The sequence below is a fragment of the Chiloscyllium plagiosum genome, chromosome 17, assembly GCF_004010195.1.
Source record: "Chiloscyllium plagiosum isolate BGI_BamShark_2017 chromosome 17, ASM401019v2, whole genome shotgun sequence".
NCBI classification, from domain to species: Eukaryota; Metazoa; Chordata; class Chondrichthyes; order Orectolobiformes; family Hemiscylliidae; genus Chiloscyllium; species Chiloscyllium plagiosum.
Window position 1 is genome coordinate 54922470 of NC_057726.1, and position 23790 is coordinate 54946259.

At 42.0% G+C, this 23790-nt stretch overlaps 1 protein-coding gene across 2 annotated transcripts in view; it reads left to right on the top strand.

Moving 5' to 3' along the window:
* LOC122558492 (plasmolipin) overlaps positions 1-23790 on the top strand; it is a 47598-nt gene that overhangs the window by 20915 nt on the left and 2893 nt on the right. The window contains exons 2-4 of one of the 2 annotated variants that reach the window (XR_006314160.1): positions 11600-11776; positions 18412-18534; positions 19965-21411. Coding sequence is in view for 1 of the 2 variants with exons in the window: in XM_043707136.1 (XP_043563071.1) it covers positions 11600-11776; positions 18412-18534; positions 19965-20084 (420 nt within the window). In the remaining variant the exon portion in view is untranslated. Of the gene's footprint in view, positions 1-11599; positions 11777-18411; positions 18535-19964; positions 22214-23790 lie in introns of those variants that run through there. The other variant, XM_043707136.1, reaches the window with a different exon arrangement.

Consider the following 23790-nt stretch of genomic DNA (forward strand, 5'->3'; position numbering starts at 1 on the left):
AAGGAAGCATATGTCAGGTATAGACAGGATAATCAAGTTAATCCTTAGAAGGGTATAAAGGCAGTAGGAGTATACTTAAGAGGGAAATTAGAAGGGCAAAATGGAAACATAGCTTTGGCAAATAGAATTAAGGAAAATCCAAAGGGTTTTTACAAATATATTAAAGACATAAGGGTAACTAGGGAGAGAATATGGCCCCTCAAAGATCAGCAACACAGCCTTTGTGTGGAGTTGCAGAAGATGGGTGAGATTTAAACGGGTATTTTGCATCATTGTTTACTGTGGAGAAGGACGTGGAAGATATAGAATGTAGGGAAATAGATGGTGACATCTTGAAAAATGTACATATTACAGAGAAGAAAGTGCTGGATGTCTTGAAATGCATAAATGTGGTTAAATTCCCAGATGTACCCTAGAACTCTGAGGAATTGGGGCAGTGATTGCTGGGCCCCTTGCTGAGATATTTGTATCATTGATAGTCACAGGTGAGGTGCCAGAAGACTGGAGATTGGCTAACATGGTGCCACTGTTTAAGGAGGGTGGTAAGTACAAGCCAGGGAACTATAGACCAGTGAGCCTGATGTCAGTGGTGGGCAAGTTGTTGGAGGGAATCCTGAGGGACAGGATGTACATGTATTTGGAAAGGCAAGGACTGATTAGGGATAGTCAACATGGCTTTGTGCGTGGGAAATCATGTTTCACAAACTTGATTGTTACTTAAAAAAAAAACTCTAGGATTGCAGGCACAGTGCTAGGTGTGATCTATATGGACAAGGTTCCCATGGGAGACTGATTAGCAAGGAAAAATCTCATGGAATACAGGGAGAACTAGCCAATTGGATACAGAACTGGCTTAAAGGTAGAAGACAGAGGGTGGTGGTGAGGATTGTTTTTCAGACTGGAGGCCTGTGACCAGTGGCGTGCCACAAGCATTGGTGCTGGGTCCACTACTTTTTGTCATTTATATAAATGATTTGGATGTGAGCATAAGAGGTTTAGTTAGTAAGTTTGCAGATGACACCAAAATTGGAGGTGCAGTGGACAGCAAAGAATGTTACCTCCGATTACAATGGGATCTGGATCAGATGGGCCAATGGGCTGAGAAGTGGCAGATGGAGTTTAATTCAGATAAATGTGAGGTGCTGCTACAATTCTGGTCTCTTTCCTATTGGAAGGGTGTTGTGAAATTTGAAAGGGTTCAGAAAAGATTTACAAGGCTATTGCCAGAATTGGAGGATTTGAGCTATAGGGAGAGGTTGAGTAGGCTGGGGCTGTTTTCTCTGGACCATGGGAGACTGAAGGGTGACCTTATAGAGGTTTATGAAATTATGAGGGGCATGGATAGGATAAATAGACAAAGTCTTTTTCCCTGGGGTGGGGAAATCCAGAAGTAGAGGGCATAGGTTTAAGGTGAGAGGGGAAATATTTAAAAGGGACCTAAGGGGCAACTTTTTCATTCAGAGGGTGGTACGTGTGTGGAATGAGCTGCCAGAGGAAGTTATGTAGGCTAGTACGATTGCAACATTTTAAAGGCATCTGGATGGGTATATGAATAGGAAGGGTTTGGAGGGATATGGGCCAAGTGGTAGCAGATGGAACTAGAGTGGGTTGGGATATCTGGTCGGCGTGGACGAGCTGGACCGAAGGGTCTGTTTCGGTGCTATACATCTGACTCTGATTCTATGGACTGAATGAGGGTATTACTGGGGATTCCAGTAGGATTGTTACTAGGATGACCTATTGCCTTCCTACTTACCTTCCAACCCCCACAATCTCCTGCCCCAGCCCCACTCCCACCTCCATTTATCTCCCAGCTCCCTTCCCCCTTCACATTCCTGATGGAGGGCCTCTGCCTGAAATGTCGACTCTCCTGCTCCTCGGATGCTGCCTGACTGGCTGTGCCTTTTCCAACCCCACTCTCTTTGACTCCAACTCTCCAGCATCTGCAGTCCACACTTTCTCCTCCTCGTTACTACTTTTTCCCCACCCCAGTCATTAACAAGGCATGATTTCAAACTTTGCAGATGACCTAATTTGGATGTGCTGTGAATAAGGGAGAATGTTGATTATTGCAAAGAGGAGACATGCTGGTGGAAAGGGCAGACAAGTGGCAGATGCAACTTTAACGCAGAGAGATGTGACATTCCAATTTGGTCGGAAGAATGAGGAGGCAATGTAAAATCGGGGTGCTATCCTAAAGCGGGTGTAGGTTAACTAATCATCAAAGCAGGATGAGTAAGTGGCTTATAACATTTGAGTTTCTAAGTTTGGTGAATATAGTTGAAAAGCATGGAAGCCATGCTTTTAAGAAAATGAAAAGTGCTTCATGTAACATCTTTCGCAATCATCGATGACTGACTGAAACTTTGAGGCAAAGAAGGTTTTTTTTTCTTTTTGAAGTATATTGTTGGAAGTATTCAGCTATTTTGTACATGGTGAGCTCCCAGGAACAGCAGCATGGTACTGTCCAGATAAGCTATTTTTTTTTTCAATGATGCTAACTGACTGTTCTGTTCTGGACCCTGAATGAAGTCTGGCCTGTTGGATCACATTGTCGTTAAAATGGTGATCAGTCACATGAGGCTGCAGAGGCTGTTGACAGAACAGAAGTTTATTACTCAAACGAAAGACATGAATAAAAACAAGCCCTCTAAATATAGAAAATGGTTAGATCTTAAAACAGTAAAACAAAGCTTCAGCTCGCTTTCCAAAGCCATGATTTAGTGATTCAAATTGAGAAAGCATGTACCCTATCTCCCAGTTCCTTTTTGGTTTCAAATTCACCGACTCCTGAGCATTGCTGTGGATGTGGAATCCATTTGAGTCTTTTCCAAATCTGTCAAAATGAATTCCTCCCGAACAGCCTAAAGCTTCCCCGGGTCTAGTAACCTGTAGATTTCTACCCCAACTCTTATGGTGTAGAAATTCCACAAGTTAAATGTTCCTACTAAGTTGATTGCTTTCCTTGAATGTTTCTGTCAGGAGAGAGAACTAAACTCCTGCTGCAAGGGAGGGTTTAAAACTAGATTGGCAGGGAGGTGGGATCCTCAACAGCAGGGAGGCAAGTGCGATCTCAAAGGAGATACAGTAATCAGAAATAGTAAAGTGAAGAGGCAGGTCAGGGACAAGGAATAACTGATGGATTAAATCGCAGTTATTTCAGTGCAAAAGGACTGACAGATGGGTCTGTGCATGGATAGATATTTGGGACTGGGATACTATAGCCATTACAGAAACATGGCTGAGGGAGGGAGAGGACTGGCAGCTTAACATACCAGGGTACACGTGCTTGAGGTGGTGGAAAGAGGGGAGGGGGAATTCAATTTTTGATTCCTGCTGTGATACTCACCTTAATCAGGGATGAAATAACTGAAGAATATTCCATTGAGGCTGTGGGTGGAGCTAAGAAATAAGGAGTTGGTGATGCTCTTGGGGTTGTTATTAGAGGCACCCAGAGTCAAGGGGAATTAGAGGAACAAATATGCAGGGAGATTGGGAAGACTTGCAGGAGCAATAGGGTTGTCATAGTAGGGGATTTTAATTTTCCTAACATAGACTGGGACTGCCAGAGTGTTAAGGGCTTAGATGGGATGGAATTTCTTTAAATATGTTCAGGAAAATCTTTTCCTCAAGCAGTCTATAGAGGGTCCCACATGGAAAGGGCAAAACTCGACTTTTTCTTGGGAAATGTGGAAGGACAGGCAAAGGATATGGCAGTGGGGGAGCATTTTGGGATCAGTGACCATAGTTCTATTGACTAGTTATGGAGAAGGACAAAACTGGTCCAAGTGTTCAAGTTCTAAATTGAGGCAAAGTGAAATTTGATGGAATTAGACAGGAGCTTGCAGGGGTTGATTGGAGTAGTTTGTTTGCAGGCAAAGGAACCTCTGGCAAGTAGGAGGCCTTTAAAGTGAGATAGCTGGAGTTCAAGGTCTGTATGTTCCTGTGAGGGTGAAGGGGAAGGTTGACAGGAATAGCTAACCCTGGATGAAGAGATATTGAGGCTTTGATCAGAGGAAAGGCTCAGGTACAGTCAACTGGGATCAAGGGAATCTCCGGAGGTTTACGGGAGTTTACTGAAGAAGGACATCAGGAGGGTGAGAAGGGAGCATTAGAAAGCCTTGGCTGAGAAGATTAGGGTGAATCCAAAGAGGTTCTTTAAGTGTATTAAAGGAAAAAAAATAACTGGACAGAGAATAATACCCTTCAAAGACCAAAGTTGACATTAATGGGAGAGCTGCGGGAGATGGGGGAGGTTCTCAATGAATATTCTCCTCTCTTTACTGAGGGGAAAGACATGATGACTTGGAAGTTAGTGGTGACATCAAGGGGATAGTCCATATCACAGTAGAGGAGGTGTTGGATGTATTAAAATGTACGCAGGTGGATAAATCTCCTGGTCCTGACCAGATATATCCAAGAACACTGCAAGAGGCTAGGGAAGGATTGTGGGGGCCCTGGCTGATGGTTTTTGTATCATCGTTAGCCACGGGTGAGGTCTGGGAAGACTGGGGGGGGAAGCAAATGTTGTGCCCTCAAGAAGGGCTGCAAAAAGAAAAATGGGAACTATAGACCAGTGGGCCTAACATCAGTGCTGGGTAAGTACTTGAGAAGATTCTGAGATAAGATATATATGCATTTGGAAAGACTGGGTTGATTAGGAATAGTCAGCATGGCTTTGTGCAAGGGAGATCATGCCTCACAAATGTGTTAGAGTTCTTTGAAGTGACCAGGATGGTCAACGAGGGCAGGGCGGTAGACATAGTCTATGTGGATTTCAGTAAGGCCTTTGATAAGGTTCCACATGGTAGGCTGCTTGGACGGTTAGATAACATTGAATCCAGGGAGAGCTGGCAAATTTAGATATACAATTGGCTTGATGGTAGGAAGCAGAGGGTAATAGTGGAAGGATGCTTGTCAGACTGGAGGCCTGTGACTAGTGGAGTGCCTCCAGATTGGTGCTGGGCCCATTACTGTTTATGTATATCGATGATTTGGATGAGAATGTACAAGGCATAATTAGTAAGTTTGCAGAAGACACTAAAATAGGTGGCATCGTGGACAGTGAGGAAGGTTATTGAAAAGTGCAGCAGGACCTTGATCAACTGGGGAAGTGGGTTGAGAAATGGCAAATTAAGTTTTTAATATAGATAATTGTGTCATTTTGCATTTTGAAAAGTCAAATCAAGGCAAGAGTTTCACGGTGAATGGTAGGGCCTTGAGTGTAGTGAAACAGAGGGACCTTGGAGTCACAGGCAGACAGGGCAGTGAGGAAGGCTTTTGGAACAGTGTCCTTCAGTCAGGGCATTGAGTATAGAAGTTGGGAAATTACATTGCAGTTGTACAGGACATTGGTGAGGCCGCACTCGGAGTACTGTGTTCAGTTTTGGTCACCTTGTTATATTACAGGATGTTATTAAACTGGAAAGAGTGCAGAAGAAATTTACAAGGTTGTTGTCTGGACTCAATGGTCTGAGTTATAGGGAGAGGTTGGACAAACTAGGACCTTTTCTTCCTAGCATAGGAGACTGATGAGGGAACTTTTTTTTATAGAAGTGTATAAGATCATAAGAGGCATGGATAGGGTGAATGCAATTGGGTTTTTTTTTCAAGAGTTGGGGAATCAAGGACTCGAGGGCATCAGTTTAAGGTTAGAGGTGAAAGAATAAAAGGGAACCGGAGGGGCAACATTTTTTAGTGTGGCATGTGTATGGAATGAGCTACCAGCTGAAGTGGTTGAGGTGGGTTCATTAACAAAATTTAAAAGGGCATTTGGACAAATGTGTGGATAGGAAAGGTTTAGAAGGATATGGGCCAAGTGCAGGGAAATCGGGTTGGCGTGGGCAAGCATTTTGGTCGACATGTTTGGGCCAAAGGGCCTGTCTTCTGTGCTGTAGGGCTCTGACTCTAAATGATTTGAGGCCACTCGGGTCCTCTCCAAACTGCCCTAAAAGCTTTCAACCTCTGGACTTTCTGAACTCAAACCAATCCCTAATTATTCTAAACTAAAAAACTAATGACTTTCAATGTTTACATACCATGAGCCCCTCAGCATGGTTTTGCAGTCACCTATTCTCAGACCTGTTAGGTCACTGTTTGAGACTTTGACTGCTGTCTTTTGTGAAGAGTTACTTTTCCTTAAATAAAAGGAACTAACATCCATATGCCACCCTGGGGTCTGAAATCAGCATTATAAATGTTATAAATAGCTATGCATCTTTTTTGTGTTTTTTGATTGTGTTCTGAGAAATAAACCTTGACCAGGGCACGGGAGTCATTCTTGCTCCTCAGGAAACTTTTTACATCTGTTTTTGATGTTTCAATGTAGAGGCAGTTCCTTTGGCATTGCAGCCTTCCCTCAGTAGTGTACTGCACTGGAGAGTTTGCCTCCATGTTTGTGCTCCAATCTTGAAGTAGGATTGAATCTGGAACCTTGTGACTAAGTCGCAAAATATCAAGTTAAGCAACACGTGAAGTCCTTTAAATGTGAGCTGTCTTAAAGCCAAAATGCACATACAACAGCAATAGTTAAATATAAAGTTCCTATGAAGAGAATTTTGGAACATTCAGTAAAATGTTCATATTGCCCATTCCCCAACCCAGTCAGTTCTCATAATGTGTTCATTTACAAACTTGCTTCAGGGCACAGAACATTCAAAAATTCATCAGTAATGAGATGGACAATGTCCTCCAATAATCTGCAAGCTCATCAAAATAGTTTGACTGTGTTGTAAAACAAAAATGATACTGATGTACTGGTCACAGTTTCCTCAGAGGGACCCACATTCTAGCCACCTCCCCATCTCCACATTCCCCATCTCTGGAGGGTGAGTCCGGGAGAGCTTGGGGACTTATCTGGAGATGAACAAAAGGGTGATGTCACCATCTATTGAAATCCTGAGTACTGTGGCTTGCAGATTGGGATCAGTAGAGCACTTTGGCAATTATTGCTCCTCGCACTGCAACAAGCATTAACAATACCTTGATGACACAGGATTACATTTCATTCAATTTTTTATAGTGACAAGGGAAGCCTATTGAAGCGTGTCATGCACTATGACAACACATTACAAAGCAAACAAAAATGGGAACACTGAATCCATTGTCAATCTGCGACGATGAAAACAATGGAAATGCAGCAGTGAGAATGGATCAGCCCTTAAAACAACAAAGCGCACTGTACAGCTATGTACAATTCTTCCCTCGCAAGGATTCACAAATGCTAATTCATTTAGGGTAATATTAACAATTTCTTGTATCTTGTTCTAGAATTCTTGTTTTTTAAATTCTTGTTTTGAATTGGATTTGAATTTCTTGATTTTGATCCACCGTTTTGAATTGCTCTTTCCTCTTCCCAACACTGTCAGATTAATGCCAATTCTAACTCTGTCACTAACATCAGTGAGCTAGAGACTGAATCTGGAACCTAAGCCTATACCTGAAAGCCAAATCAGGCTAGGTATTCCTGTAGTGAACCACCAGAGAACTATAAAGTATACATAGCAATGGACTGCGGATATCTTCAAACTAGAACTCTTTGATTAGTAACAATTGTTCTGAAAGGGGGATAACCTTTTGAGCACACTTTCTAATTTAAAAAAATTGTTCCTGGGGTGTGGGTGTTGCATTTATTGCCTTTTACCTATTAGTCCTGGCAAAGGTGGTGGTTAGCATTAAACCTACAGCAGTCTTTGAAGTGTAGAGATATTCAGTGTTAGGGAGGGAGTTTCAGGATTATTGTACCCAACAACAGTAATTATTGTTCCAATTCCGGATTGTGGAGGGGAACTTTGCACGTGAACACCACTGCCGGGAGCTGCTGTCCTTATCCTTGTAGATGGTAAAGGCTGCAAATTTAGAAGTAAATAGTACCATGTCTACTGCCAATCAAGCAGGCTACTTTGTCCTGGATGGTGTCAAGCTGCTTGTGTATTAGAGCTCCTGGAATATTCATCACACTCATCACTTGTAGATGGTGGACAGGCTTTAGGGAGTCAGGAGGGGAATTACTCGCTGCAGAATTCCTAGTCTCTGATCTGCTCTTGGAGCCACTGTATTTATATCTTATCCAGTTTCTGGTCAATGGTAACCCCAGGATGATGATGATTGGGCAGGGGTGGGGGGAGCTTAGATTCTGTCTTGTTTCAGATGGCCATTTCCTGGCACTTATATGCATGAGTTTAACTTGCCACTTATCAGCTCGAATCTGCATATTATGCAGGTCTTGCTGCATATGAACACTAATTACTTCTGAGTATCTGAGATGTTGTGAATGGTGCTGAACATTGTGCAATCTTCAGTGAATATCTCCACTTCTGACCTTGTGATGAAGGGGATTCATTAAAGCAGCTAAAGAAGTTTGGGCCTAGGACTTTACTCTAAGGAAGTCCTGGAATTGAGATGGCTGACCACCAACAACCACATCGATCTTCTATCTGATAGCAGAGTTTTCCCCTTGATTCCCATTCACACATGATTTCCTTCGCATCCTATCATGGACAGTTATTCTCCTCCCCCTCTGGAATTCTATTCTAGTCCATGTTTGGACTGACATTGTAGTGAGGTCAGGAGCCAAGGAGCTTTGGCCGAGCCCTAACTGATTGTCAGTGACCAAGTCATTATTGTAAATCTCTCGATAGCACTGTTGATGAGACCTTCCGTTGCTTTTGCCAATTATTGAGAGTAGATTATTGGGGTGGTAACTGGCTGGATTGGGGTTGTTCTGCTTTTGTGTACATGACATAACTGGGCGATTTTCCACATTGTCAGCTAGATGCCAGTGTTATCTTCATTGCTTAGACCATTGAGTATCGGAGTTGGAATGTAATTTTGAGGTGGTACAGGGTGGCGATGAGGCCAATATTGGAGTAGGGTGTAAGGTTCTGGTCACCTTGCTATAGGAAGGATATTACTTAAATTGGAGAGGGTTCAGAAAAGATTTACAAGGATGTTACCAGAACTGAAGGATTTGAGCTATAGGGATAGGCTGGGACTTTTCTCATTGGAGCCTAGGAGGTTGAGGGGTGACATTGGGTTTATAAAATCATGAGGGGCTTGGATCAGGTTAATAGCAAAAGTATTTTCCCTATGGTTGTGGAAGTGGGACCTCTTTCCTTTACTCCATAGTCAGTCCGGTGTCTGTGGGGATTCACCGATTTACTGTGGTGGTCTCTCTCCAGCAGGCTCTGAAACTTCAAAGACTCAATGCTGCACTAGGGTAATTCCACTGGAGAGAGAGTGCTGAACCGAACTCACCTGTCTTCAGCCCCAAAGGGTTGGTGTCCAGAGATGCAGTGAGCTCAGAGCGAGGAGAGTGAAAAGGGAAAGAGCCCCAATAGCTGGCCGTGCTGTCCCCTTTTACCCTTGCGATTCCAGAGTGTAGGCTGGCTCTGCCCCTCTCCAGTGATTGCTGGGGCTGGTTTAATCTCATTGTTCATGGAAACAAAAGGGTCGATACCATCCCAAGTTTACTTCATGAAGCCTCCCAAACTGTTTTCAGGTTAGAGTAAATTGTTATCCCATTAACTAGATAGGCTCCATTGTTCACAGTTTTGGGGCTCGTTACCATTTCTATGCCTGTCCCTTTAAACAATGTCTGGCGGGTGCCATTTTGTTGGTCGAGTTGCCTCATACCTCTGAGGATTTCTTTCCCCAGAAGAAGGTGTCCTTATTCTGGCAGGCCTGCTGGGAAATCCTGCCTGCACAGATGCCAGGTTGACTAGTTTTTCACAAAAGGCCATTTTCTTTCAGTCTTCCCTTTTTAAAACTGGGGATTGCCCTGAAACTGCTACAGGGTGGACCGGTTCAAAACTAGGGGGCATACCTTTATGATGAGAGAAATTTCAAAGGAACCTGAGGGGGATCTTTTTCATACACAGGATGGTTCCTATGTGGAATGAACTGCCAGAGAAAGTGGTGGGCTGCAGACACAGTTATAATATTTAAAAGACGTTTAGTAAGTACATACATAGGAAGGGTTTGGAGGGATATGGACCAAACATTGGCAAGTGGAACTAGTTTAGTTTGGAAAACTTGGTCAGCATGGACAAGTTGGACCAAAAGGTCTATTTCTATTACTCTATGGCTGGGGGAACAGCAAGTTCTGGGGCAGGTGTCTTCGCTACTATTGATGGGATGTTGTCTGGGCCCAGAGCCTTTATAGTATCCAGTGCCTCACTCTGTTTTGTGATACCATGTGGCATGAACCAAATTGCTTCGAAATTGGGGTCAACTGGAAGGAGTGCTGCACTGAAATAATGTGACTGTGTCTTTTAAAACAACACCTAATAATGAATGCTTTACAATTTTCAGTATTCCCCTCAACACACAAGCCCAAAATGTACATTTCTAACAGATTATACATCATTAATGGTAATGGTTTTCCTGCTAATTGAAAGCAATTTGTGTTAACCTGCCTGTGATGGTAAAGGGAGGATTCTTAACTCTGTCCTAGAACTGATCTGGATGCTCTAATACTGGAGTTGGAGACCAGGCTTTGTTAGGACAAACAGAACTTCCCAGTTTTTATTTCCCTTGTGCTCTTACTTGCATCAAATATATAGACAAGATGTTTAAAAAAGACATTTGCCTTCATTGTTCAGTCCTTTGAGTGTATGAGTTGGGAAGTCATGTTAAGGTTGTACAGGACATTGGTGAGGCCTCTTCCAGAATACTGTGTCCAGTTTGGTTGTCCACTTATAGGAAGGATATTATCAAATTGGAGAGGTTTCCGAAGAGATTTTCCAGGATGTTGCCTGGTATTGAAAGTTTTTTTGTTATGAAAGACGAGGACTTTTGTTTTCACTGGCAGTTAGGAGATTGACAGGTGACTAGATTAGAAGTTTATAAAATAGTGAGAAGTATAGATAGTTAAGGATAGTTGTCTTTTTTCCTAAGATGGGGAATTTTAAGACAGGAGGGCACGTTTTTAAGGTGAGAGGAGAGAGATTTAAAAAAAAACGTGACAGCGAATGTTTTACACAGAGAGCGGTTCATGTGTGGAATGAACTTTGAGGAAGTGGTGGATGTGGGTACAACCACAATGTTGAAAAGACATTTGGATAGATACATGAATAGGAAAGGTTTTGACAGATATGACCCAGAAACAAGCAGGTGGGACCATTTTAGTTTGGGATTATGTTCAGCATGGACTGGTTGGACCGAAAGATCTGTTTCTGTGCTGTATGACTCTGAGAAGTACTCTGCTTTTAATGGCTCTGGTACAGTAATAGCACTTTAGTCTCTGTTCGCTCTAAAGGTTAAGCACCAAATCCAGATTGAAACTCCAACACTGAACTGCTAGTGGTGCCACCTTTGGAACAAAATATTCATCTCGCGTAAATGTAAAAGGATTCATGGCCCTGCTTTGAAGAGAAGCAGGAGAGATATTTTTATTTTGAGGATCCTGACCAATCTGCTGAGAACCTATTACCTGAGCATTTACTCACTGCTGTTCATGGGAGCATGTAATGTGGAAAATGGCTGCATTTTCTACAACATGACCTTTCACAAAATATACTTGTTGATCTGTGAGCATCCGGAGGGAAGGATGCTATTTAAATGCAAGTTCTTTCTAATGGCTTTATTTTGTTTTGTACAGGCTTTTGGCTTGCTTGTGTGGGCATTGATTGCTGGTTCAAGAATCTCACGCGGTGATGCTGCATTCGGATGGGTGATCTTTGTGGCTGTAACCCTATGGATACTCACCATTGTTATCTTTGTCTTCTACATGCTGAGGCTGACTCCGAAACTGCCAATGGTGCCATGGGCTCATCTGGTAAGTTTCAATTTTAACAGCAGCACCTTTTCAGTGTAAGTGATGCTCCAGGAACAAGTGGCATTTGTCACTATGGTGAACAGACAACACATTGTCCATTTGGTTTCATCAGTTTTTCAGTTCCCTACTTTTAAAACTTTGTTTCAGGATGCAAGTCATTTGTCAGTCTGCAAAAGTAAGCCTAGTGAGTGGTAGGGATCAGGCCAGTGCCATTAATATCTCTGGCACTTCCCATTCACTTTCATTCCTGATCGTCATGGAAACAGCCAGAAGTGATAATGAGGACCGATTTAAGCACAACTTATGATCTAAATACAGCACCTGGGCTCCAAGTGGGAGCAGATTTCAGCATTAACTTCCAAAGGGGAATTGGCTACATTTTGTTTTGAAATGAAGAAAGTTGCTGGGTTTTGAGGCAAGATAATGGACTAATTGTATCTGTTTCTTTTAATGAAAGATCCAGCACAGGGCATGTTGGTCCAAATAGCCACCAAGCAAAATGTTTTTTCACCTTTTTATCATAAAGGATTTTGTTGCCTGTTCTCTGGTTTATCATGCATTACCCAAAATGCGTTGCTAAATTTGTTTATCTTTGTATTGTGGTGTTTGATGCTCAAAGGAGTTTCCTGCCTTTTAGGTAACAGAGCAAAACCTTGGCCCCAGATGGTGCATTCTCATTTTGACTGCATTCCTTGGTAACAAACACAGAAGTTCCTGGCAAAACTCAGCTGGTCTAGCAGCATCTGTGGGAAGAAAGCATAAACTTGTTTGCTTTCTCCCATTCTGGTCTGGTTGAAAGACTGTTGCCTTTATTATAGCAATTGTTCTCTGGCTATAGTTTAAAATACTATGTACAGTATAGAGAATATAAGATTGGCTGATCATAGTAAGTGGCCTTAATAAAGGAGTTATTAGATGGACATGGGGACTTCAGGACAAGGGAAATAAGTTTTTATAACCTCTGCAGCTCTGGCAAGTATTCTCCCAAAGAACACTCTCAAGACCTCCCCACATTTCCAACTAAATGAATTAGAGTCTTAGATATCTCCAAACTGTGTTTTAAGATTAAATCAATCGCATTCATGAAGATTTTTTTTCCAGTGGATGAGTTTGTTTCCGGCTTATGTCTCTTTCTCCACCCCCCCCCCCACCATGGTACTAAGTTGGGTGGGAGGGTGCACTGTGACAAGAACGCAGAGATCCTTCAGCATGATCTGGACAGAGTGGGCAAAGCAATGGCAGGTGCAGTTTAATTTTAATAAATCTGAGGTTATTCACTTTGGAAGCAAAAACAAGAAGGCGGATTACTACCTGAATGGCTGGCTGTAAATTGGGAAGGGGAGAGTGCAGCAGGACCTGGGTGTCACTGAAAGTGGGCATGCAGGTGCAGCAGGCAGGAAAGAAGGCAAACAGTATGTTGGCCTTCATTGGGAGAGGTTTCGAGCAGCTGCAGTTGCTGCAGTTATACAGGGCCTTGGTGAGGCCACACCTAGAATATTGTGTGCAGTTTTTGGCCTCCTTTTCTGAGGAAGGATGCTCTTACACTCAGGGGAGTGCAGCAAAGGTTCACCGGGCTGATCCCAGGGATGGTGGGACTGACGTATGAAGAGAGACTGACTGACCTGACTGACCTGACTGACCTGACTGACCTGACTGACCTGACTGACCGACGATTGTTTTCACTGGTGTTTACACAAGTGGGGGGGAGGGGGGGTGCAGTGGGGGTATCTGCATTGAGGCTTAGAAAATCCTAACCATCTGGATAGGGTAGATGCAGCGAGGATGTTCCTGAAAGTCCATCCTTCAGGATCAGAGCTCACAGTCTGAGGATTCTGGGTGGATCATTTCAGACAGAGATGAGACCTTTCTTCACCCAAAGAGTGGTGAGCCTGTGGAATTCATAACCACAGGAAGTAGCTGATGCCAAAACATTTAACGTATTCGAGATGTGGCTAGATATAGCAGTTGGGGCGAATGGGATCAAAGGTAATGGGAAGAAAGCAGGATTAGGCTATTGAGTTGGACGATCAGCCATGATCGCGATGAATGGTGGAGCAGGCTTGAATGGTCATCTCCTGTTCCTATCCTCTGTCAGTAGGGTAGGATGCTGCAGGAAAAGCTGTGTAGATGTGTTACCTTTAGGAAAGGGAGGCTGGTAGTCCAGGAGTCTCCTGTGATGATACTTTTTATTTTTGAGATGGGTATGCTGCTACGGAGAATACAAGGATTATAGACTCTCGGGGGAATGTAGCACTGACAGCCATGTTACTGGTACTGTGATTGGCTGTACTGTAAAGAGGGGTATGTTGGGTTCTAACCAATTGATTTGTGATGAAGGACTCAGTGGGGTCAGGGGGCACAGATTGACATTTTTGCAGCTGACAGTCAGACATGGTGTATTTGCCTCCCTTGTGCCAGGGCCAAGGATGTCTCAGAGGGTGCAAAATATACTCAATGTATCTATGACCAGCGACATAGGAAGAGAAAAGCATGCAGTCCTGCTGAGAGAATGTAGGAAATTTAGGCAGGAGGTTTAAAAAGTAGGTACTAAAGGGTAGTAATATCTGGATTACTCCCGGTGCCACGTGCTAGTGAGAGTAGGAATAGCAGGATAGAGCAGATGAATGCGTGGCTGAGAAGCTGGTACAAGGGAAAAGGATTCACCTGTTTGGATCACTGGAATCTCTTCTGGGGTAGAATTGACCTACAAAAGGAGGACGGATTGCATCTGAATTGGAAGGAGACTAATATACTGGCATGGAGATTTGCTAGTGCTACTCTGGAGACGTTAACCCACTAAGGGAGTGGAGTGAACCAGAAAAGTTAGCAAGAAAGAGAGAAGTCTGGGGCCAGTACAGTTGAAAAGTCAAGCAGTCAATGCAGGCAAGAGCAAGGCAGAGAACAAGATGGAACTGACAAATTAGACTGCATTTATTTCAATGTAAAAGACTTTCATTCTGGAAAGTGTGAAAATAAGTCCTCTGGGCTGGATGGGATTTATCCTAGGATTCTCTGGGAAGCCAAGGAGGAGATTGCAGAGCCTTTGGCTTGATCTTTGTCATCATTGTCTACAAGAGTAGTACCAGAAGACTGGAGGATAGCAAATGTTGTCCCCTTGTTCAAGAAAGGGGGTAGAGATAACCCTGGTAATTACAGACCAGTGAGCCTTTCTTGGGTTGTGGGTGAAGTGTTGGAAAAGGTTATAAGAGGATTTATAATCATCTTGAGAGGAATAGGTTGATTGGGGATAATCAACACAGTTTTGTGAAGGGTAGGTTGTGCTTCACAAACCTTAGAGTTCTTTAAGAAGGTGACCAAATAGGTGGATGAAGGTAAAGCGGTCGATGTGGTGTGTATGGATTTCAGTAAGGCGTTTGATAAGGTTCCCCACGGTAGGCTATTGCAGAAAATATGGAGGCATGGGATTGAGGGTGATTTAGCGGTTTGGATTAGAATTTGGCGAGCTGAAAGAAGACCGAGGGTGGTGATTGATGGGAAATGTTCAGCCTGGAGTTCACTTACCAGTGGTGTATGGCAAGGATCTGTTTTTATAAATGACCTGGATGAGGGCGTAGAGGATAGGTTAGTAAATTTGCAGATAACACGAAGGTCGGTTGAGTTGTGTTTAGTGATGAAGGATGTTGTAGGTTATAGTGGGATGTAGATAAGCTGCAGAGCTGGGCTAAGAGGTGGCAAATGGAGTTTAATGTGGAAACGTGTGAGGTAATTCACTTTTGAAGGAGCAACAAGAATGCAGAGTACTGAGCTAATGGTAAGATTCTTGTTGTGTAGATGAGCAGAGTGATCTGTATCCAGGTACGTAGATACCTGAAAGTTGCCACCCAGGTTGATAGGTTTGTTAAGAAAGCACAAGGTGTGCTAGCTTTTTTTGGTAGAGGTATTGAGGTTTGGAACCATGGGGTCATGCTGCAGCTGTACAAAACTTCTGGCACGGCCGCACGTAGAGTATTGCGTATAGTTTTGGTCACCGCATTACAGGAAGGATGTGAAAGCTTAAAGGGTTCAGAAGAGATTTTCTAGGATGTTGCCTGGTATGGAGGGCCGGTCTTTTGAGGAAAGGCTGAGGGACTTGAGGCTGTTTTCATTGGAGAGAAGGTTGAGAGGTGACTTATAAGATAATCGGAGGGTTACATCAGGTGGACAGTGAGAACCTTTTTCCTCTGGTGATGGCCAGCACGAGGGGGCATAGCTTTAATTGAGGGGTGATAGATATGGGACAGATATCAGAATCAGTTTCTTTACTCCGATAGTAGTAAGGGTATGGGACGCACTGCCTGCAACAATTGTGGGTGGCACGGTGGCACAGTGGTTAGCGCTGCTGCCTCACAGCGCCAGAGACCCGGGTTCAATTCCCGTCTCAGGCGACTGACTGTGTGGAGTTTGCATGTTCTCCCCGTGGCAGCGTGGGATTCCTCCGGGTGCTCCGGTTTCCTCCCACAGTCCAAAGATGTGCAGGTAAGGTGAATTGGCCATGCTAAATTGCCCGTAGTGTTAGGTAAAGGGTAAAAGTAGGGGTATGGGTGGGTTGCGCTTCGGCGGGTCGGTGTGGACTTGTTGGGCCGAAGGGCCTGTTTCCACACTGTAATGTAATCTAATCTAATAGTAGACCCGCCCAACTTTAAGGGCATTTAAATGGTTATTGGATATTCATATGGATGAAAATAGAATAGTGTAGGTTGGAGGGCATCAGATTGGTTTCACAGGTTGGCGCAACATCGAGGGCAGAAGGGCCTGTACTGCTCTGTTATGTTTATCATATCAACAGAATGCTGATCCTGAAATTTTGTAACTGAAAACATGCATCATGACACAAAAAAACACTCAAATGGGGCACATTGAAATGTCAACATTTTTAAAATACTCCCAATTGCGTCCTGCACTGTATGTCAAGGCCTTTAAATATCACATCATTCATCTGTCCAGTTTGAGTTGTTGGCAAGTTATTTAATACTTAGTACAGAATGTCAAACCATATAAGTATTTTTTTTTTGTCCTTTTTGTAATAAGGGCAGATTCTCAGAGTACCTAACACTTGTGCTTGGAGAAGCTGACCCTGTATTGTGGAGAGACTTCATAATAGTTATAACCCCATGCCAGATTGTGACTCAACATTGACTCTGCTGCTCCTTGGATGCTGCCTGACCGGCTGTGCTTTTTGACTGTGATTCAAAGGGCCCAAGTTTGGAATGTTCCAGAATGATCCTTCAACATGTGTTAACCTCACTGGGATTACAGCTTCACCGAATCTTATCCAGCTTGGATTCTGAGAGTTAGCTTTCATTGTGGAAAATTTCAGACTTTGGCTTGTATCTTTTTAATTCTGGATTTGATGAAAGAGGCTTGTGACCAGCAATGTTCCATAGGAATCAGTCCTGGGTTCACTTTTGTGTCTCCTTTATATTACTGATTTGGATGGAAAGATAGGAGGCATGTAAGGTTGTGGTATAGTGGACGATGAAGTAGGTTATCTAAGATTACAAAGATCTTGATCAATTAAGTCAATGGCAGATGGAGTTTTAATTAGCTTAGATTCCCTCCAGTGTGGAAATAAGCCCTTCGGCCCAACTAGTCCACGTCAACCCTCTGAAGAGTAACCCACCCAGACTCATTTCCCTCTGACTAATGCACCTAACATTATGGGCAATTTAGCATGGCCAGTTCACCTGCACATCTTTGGACTGTGGGAGGAAACCGGAGCACCCAGAAGAAACCAGCATAGACACTGGGAGAATGTGCAAACTCCACACAGACTGTCGCCCAAAGCTGGAATTGAACCTGGGACCCTGGTGCTGTGAGGCAGCAGTGGTAACCACTGAGCCACCGCGCCATATTTATCCATTTAACTTGGATAAATGTGAGGTATTGCATTTTGTTAAACCAAGGAGGTAGAACTCGTACAATTTAAAAGTAGGGCCTTGGTTAGTGTTATGGAATACAGAAACCCAGAGTGGAAGATTTTAAGACTGGGGACATTTTTAAGGTGAGAGACAGAGAGATGTCTTTGTTTTTATATAAAAAAACCCAGCAAGGGGCAAATTTTTTGCAGTAGTTCATATGTGGAATGAGCTTCCAGAGGAAGCGGTGGATGTGCGGACAGTTACAATGTTTAAAGATATTTGGATAAGTACAAGAAATGTTTGGAGGGATATGGATCAGGCAGGTGAGACCAGTTTAGTTTGGGAATGTGGTCGGCATTGATTGATTGGACCGAGGGGTCTGTTTCCATGTGGTGTGACTCTGAGGAGATTTCAAAAGAGAGCTGGTTATAGATTGAAAAGTTAAGTTAGAGGCTATGGAGAGAGTGCTGGAGAATGGGAGTGAGATGGGTAACTTCTGAGAGCTAATACAGACAAAATAGGTCAATTGGCCTCATTCCTCCTGTAAAATTCTAAAAATTCTCATAGCTGGAATTTACTAAATGGCAACATGCCCCAGGATTTTAAATCCTTAATTCTCTTTCCCTTTAAAGCAGTGTGTTTGGGAAGGGGCTTGTCGAATGCATATTTGATTACATTTGTGACAATACACAGATATTCCTAGTCGATTCAAGATTCTTTTAAATATACTGTAGTGACCTGCAGCTTGTGAGAACCTGTTTTACCTTCATTCTGCAGTGTCTGTACTTTAACTTGGGTGCTACAGTTCTGTACTTAACCGCCTTCATTACCAATGCATCATCTGTTGACCCAACATCTCTTAAAGGGACTTACAGATACAACAACAGAGCAGCTGCTGCGGTGAGTGTATACATGTATTTTAAATTTTGGCTCTTATTGTTTAATGGATTGGTGTTTTAATTTATTAATGTTCAAAATGTTAAAATCTGACATGAACAGTAATGAAATAAATCTTATTAATCTTGATAATAGGATAAACAGTACATTTCCTTGTTTGTTATAACAATCTTGCTTGTTATTTTTAATGGCTCTGTTTTTATAAAGCTGTTCAAATTGAACAGCAAATAACAGCTGTTTTTTTTTCTGGTTTCTATTGTCAGCAGGGACCAGTCACAAGACTTGCAGGGAATTGAGTATTCCCTCTTGTATCAAGATTCAAGTTGTATAATGTCCTTTGTACCAACCATGTGAAGCAGCAAAGCCTGTAGAAACTTGATCACTACAGAAATAATTTTGCGGTTGATTTAACAGTCATTAGTCTATTTTTAGTAAAGTGATGTTGTGCTACATTTAGCAAATATACATGATTCCTCCTTCATTAGATGATTTAAGTTTTCATGTTCAATTGAATTTTGAAATCAAAGATTGCTCGTTGCTAAAACTGAACTTCTTTCTAAGATAAATATCCCCTTAAATGTGCCATTTTGGCCTGAAAATTTGAGGATTTGTTACCCTTGAACTAATGTTGTCTTGCACAGTAACCACAAAGTTTCTATATAAGTTCAGGAATGATCATGATCCTAGTCTGAGAGGTGTATGTATTTGAGGAACATAGGAGCACGAACTCTCTATTTAGCACAGAGTGCTTCACATTTGGTGGACTATTACTGATTTGTACCTTCACTCTATTTACCAGCTTTTGATCCATATCCTTCAGTACACTTTCCAAGAAAAGTCTGTTGAGGTTCAGCCTTGAAAATCTCAATGGACTGGACACTGACTGCCTTCTCAGTGGAAGAAGTCTAGATTTCCAATATTCTTTGGCAGGGGCAGGGGTGGGGAATGCTTTTTGATTTCACTCCTAATAAGCTGATTCTAATTTCAAGATTCTGTTCTTTCTTGCCCACTGAGGGGCAACAGTTTGTGTGTCATTTTCCAGTCAGAACAGTAATATGAAAAAAAAACTGAGACATGGTATCTGCTTGGTTTTTTTAATCCCCAAAGTAAAAAGCTGAACTTTAGAAATTTTAATACAGAGCATAATTGTTCTAAATGTACCTGTTGAAAAGTGCAGATACACTATAAGGTTATACACTTTTTTATAATGGTTGCAACTATAGTTTCTCATACAACTGAAATAGTAAATAATCCTAAATGTGCTGTTAAGACCTATTCATTTTACCATATGAGTCAATCACTGAAAAGTGATCTTAATTCTATTCCCCCGCTTGCTTCACTTGCCTTCCAGCGTGTCAGCAGCTTCTGGGGAGTGGTGGAGAAGGGAAATCTGTTTTCTATGCTGCTGGGTCTAATGATCTGTTTTTCCTCAGTTCTTTGCAGGTGTGGTGATGATATCGTATGGGATAAGTACTTTCCTCTGTTTCCTGTCAATGCGAGGACAGGGTAGCAATGCAGCAACAAGTCAGGCAACTGGAAGTAATTCAGCATAAGAGTTTTGAATCAAGCTGGAGGTGACAACATATTCTGCTATACACTTTTATTTAAATAAAACAGATTGTGCTGTCCCAGCGATCTCCAAAAACATCTCCATTTCCAGCTCTTCATTGAGGTTGGTTACAGTCTTTAAATACACTGCAGATACTAAGGAGCAGAATACACCATCTTGTTTTTGTTTTCGATTTTTGACTTTTTGATAATGTTTGCCCTGTTATAATATTTCACTAATAATATCACCAGTTTTGTCTTTTACATGAAGCATTTATATGATGTGTAATCAAACTGCATGGAAGTGAATTGCATCACCTGCATTTTGGAGAATTTACTTGTGCAGTAGTCCTGAGTGCTGTTTAAACATCTTTAAGGCATAATGTACATTTGACTACTCCAAATTGGATAAAGATGGTGTAGTGCTTGACTGGACCTGATTGGCTGGATCTGAGTTTGCTTATCTAGGGCATATACACTTGAGCTGGGGGGGGATGGGGAACCCTAACTGATCCTGATCACCATCTGGTAACACTTGCTATTTTATATTAGTGTTGGTAGGCCATGGCGACACGGTCTGCCAGTGCCCAGTATTGTAACTTCACAGATAAAGTGGAATATCAGATTGGCAACACTGTCTAGAGTGGGTGGAGATTGAAAATCCAACTGTACCTTCTACAAAATGTGAGGAATATTTTGCCATCAAGTATGCAGTACAATTCAAAGATACTTGTATCATCAAGAAGTAAAATGCAGGTTTTTCAAATTGATCTTCCAAGTCCCTCCAGAATGCAAAATTTTCCAACACCAGAGCCATTTACTGTCACTGAACAAACTGCTTTAATCACACTGTTTATCCATTAGTTTGGAGGTGTGAACTACAGAGATTCTATTCACTCTAGAAATTAGTGTTAAAGGAATTAAAGCTATTATGAACTTCACACAGGTTTGGATCACACTTATTGTTCTTGGTGCTATCATTAAACCACTGATGACAGTAAATACAGTTCAAGTGCATTGGAGTTCTAATGTTTAAAGTCAAGACTGTTGGGTGTAGGGAGGCAAGATGAGGTGGGATTGGGAGGAGACAGAGGGGCAAGGGTTCTGAAGTACTGCTGAGGTGCTGATCTCTTCTATAGTGGAGGTACCTGAGAAGAAATTCAAAGTTTCAGTGTGCCACGGTGCCTGACCCTAATCTATGGTTGACATGTGGCTCAGGAAACATCAGCCACAGCAGAATACAAACTCTTTTGGATATTTGGTATCATTCAAAAATAAAATGAAACAAACCAAGGTGCTTAATTGAAAACAACAAGACAGAAGCATAACCAGGTTGGTCAAAGCAGAGTCTTGAAAGGAGAGGGAGATGAAGAGGATGGGTTAAGGGAGGGAGTCCAGAACATGAGGCTCTGGGGGTGAAGCCATGCCTGGAAATGTTGGGATGAGGAAAGCATTAGAAAGTAGACCAGAGCCAGAGGAACAATGAGAATATGGGGGAGGGGGAGGGTTTAGAGGGCTGGAGGAGATGGATTGATTTTTGTGGGGTACAACAAGACAGAAAATGAACAATTTTTGTCTGTATCACTAAAGTGTATGGCTCTGCAAGTGTGCACACTGCAATTCCAAAACTTAATATTGGGCAATGGGGAAGAAAAATTAAATTGTGCAAAGATTGCAATAACGATATTCCAAAATAGATTTGGGTTTCTGCTAGTTTAGAGTCTAAAACCATTAGACTCTATTGGTTTATTTATAGCAGCAATGATTTTACTTCAAAATGTGGGAATTTGATCAACATGAGAAATTACTATTTCAAAGCAGTCCTCATTTGGACAGATCAGCTGTAATTTTGTTCAAGTGCTCCTAGTATTATAAAAATGTACCTACTCCAGTATGTGTCTTATATATTTACAATTTGTTTTACTGCATTTTGTTTGTTAGTTTCAAAACCTAAAACATTTGTGGTTTCTGCAGTATATTGATTCTAATTAACACAACTATCTAAAACATTTTTAAAAAATAGTGCACTGACATTGTTTGTAAATAACTTCCTGAATTATATCTAATGTATAAAATTTCTCATTTGTTTATGACTTTTAATGTCACAACGTTCTAATAAAAAAATTGCCACAAACCTGTGGTTGTGTTGTTTTGTGTTGATCAAAACTAAAATCTTGTTGACTTTGTTCCCTTTTTCCTATGATTGACTACACTATGGGGTATGGTGATGGGGCTGAAACTCTACTGGGTGGGCTGTTTATAAATACAAGCTGTGAAACCTAACTGCAGGGTATGATCTAAAACAGTCCACAAGAATTTCTTTCCTTCAGTTTTGAACAAAGGTCACTGGATCAGGAATGGGAGCCCTGATCAATTTTCTCTTCCCTCATCCAAAGCTGCTGAGCCCAGGTGTACATGAATACAACCTTCTATCCTAAAAGTGTGCTATCTATTCCATTGGTGAGGGTAATTTATTTCAAATCTTTTTCAAAGGATCTTGTGGCACAGTGGTGGTGTCCCTACCTCTGGTCCTGAAGGCTGCGGTTCAAGTCCTACCTACTCTAGAGATGTCATAACATTGAAGAGTTTGATTCTTGTGGGAAAGTTCGCTACCCCCTCACCCAGGAGGCCAGAGTTCCGATCGCAACACCTCTAGAAGTACATAATATCGCTGAACAGGTTGATTAGAAAATGCTTATGAGAAACTCCTGTTGCAACTTGCTGTGTTTTGATGAATGACTTCCCAACTGCAATTAAATTTGAAAGATCTTACTTCAAATTTTGATCTGATCTGCAAAATTGTGAACCTACTTCTGTACATTGTAGTCTCTCATTTCTCAATTACTCCATTAAAAAGCATAGTTACATAAAACAAGGTGTGGAGATGTTGATGGGATGGAGAATGTCATAAGTCATATGACACCAAGTTATAGTCTAACAGGTTTGTTTGATTTCTCAAGCTTTTGGAGAACTACCTCGTTGTCATTCCATCTGATGAAGGAGCAGTGTTTCAAAAGCTTGTGATTTCAAACAAACCTGTCAGATTATAACCTGGTGTATAGTGACTCCTAACCTTGCCCTCCTTAATGCTGCACAGAAGTATTTCCAATTAAGTACGTAATACAATACTTGTATCACAAAGAGGTAAAATGCAGGTTTTTCAAACTGATCTTCCAAGTCCCTGAGAATGAGAACTTTCCAATGCCAAACCCATTTACTGTCACTGAACAAACTGCTTTAATCACACTCGGTTTATCAATTAGTCTGGAGGTGTGAACTACAGAGACTGAGGAATTTGTGTGTACAAGAACATTTTTCTGATTCAGTATATGGATGTACCTACTAGAGAAGGTGCAAAACTTGACCTACTCTTGGGAAATAAGGCAGGGCAGGTGACTGAGGTGTCAGTGGGGGAGCACTTTGAGGCCAGCGACCATAATTCTATTAGTTTTAAAATAATGATGGAAAAGGATAGACCAGATCAAAAAGTTGAAGTTCTAAATTGGAGAAAGGCCAATTTTGACGGTATTAGGCAAGAACGTTCGAAAGCTGATTGGGGGCAGATATCGCAGGTAAAGGGATGGCTGGAAAATGGAAAGCCTTCAGAAATTAGATAATGACAGTCCAGAGAAAGTATATTCCTGTTAGGGCAAAAGGAAAGGCTGGTAGGTATAGGGAATGTTGGATGACTAAAGAAATTGAGAGTTTGGT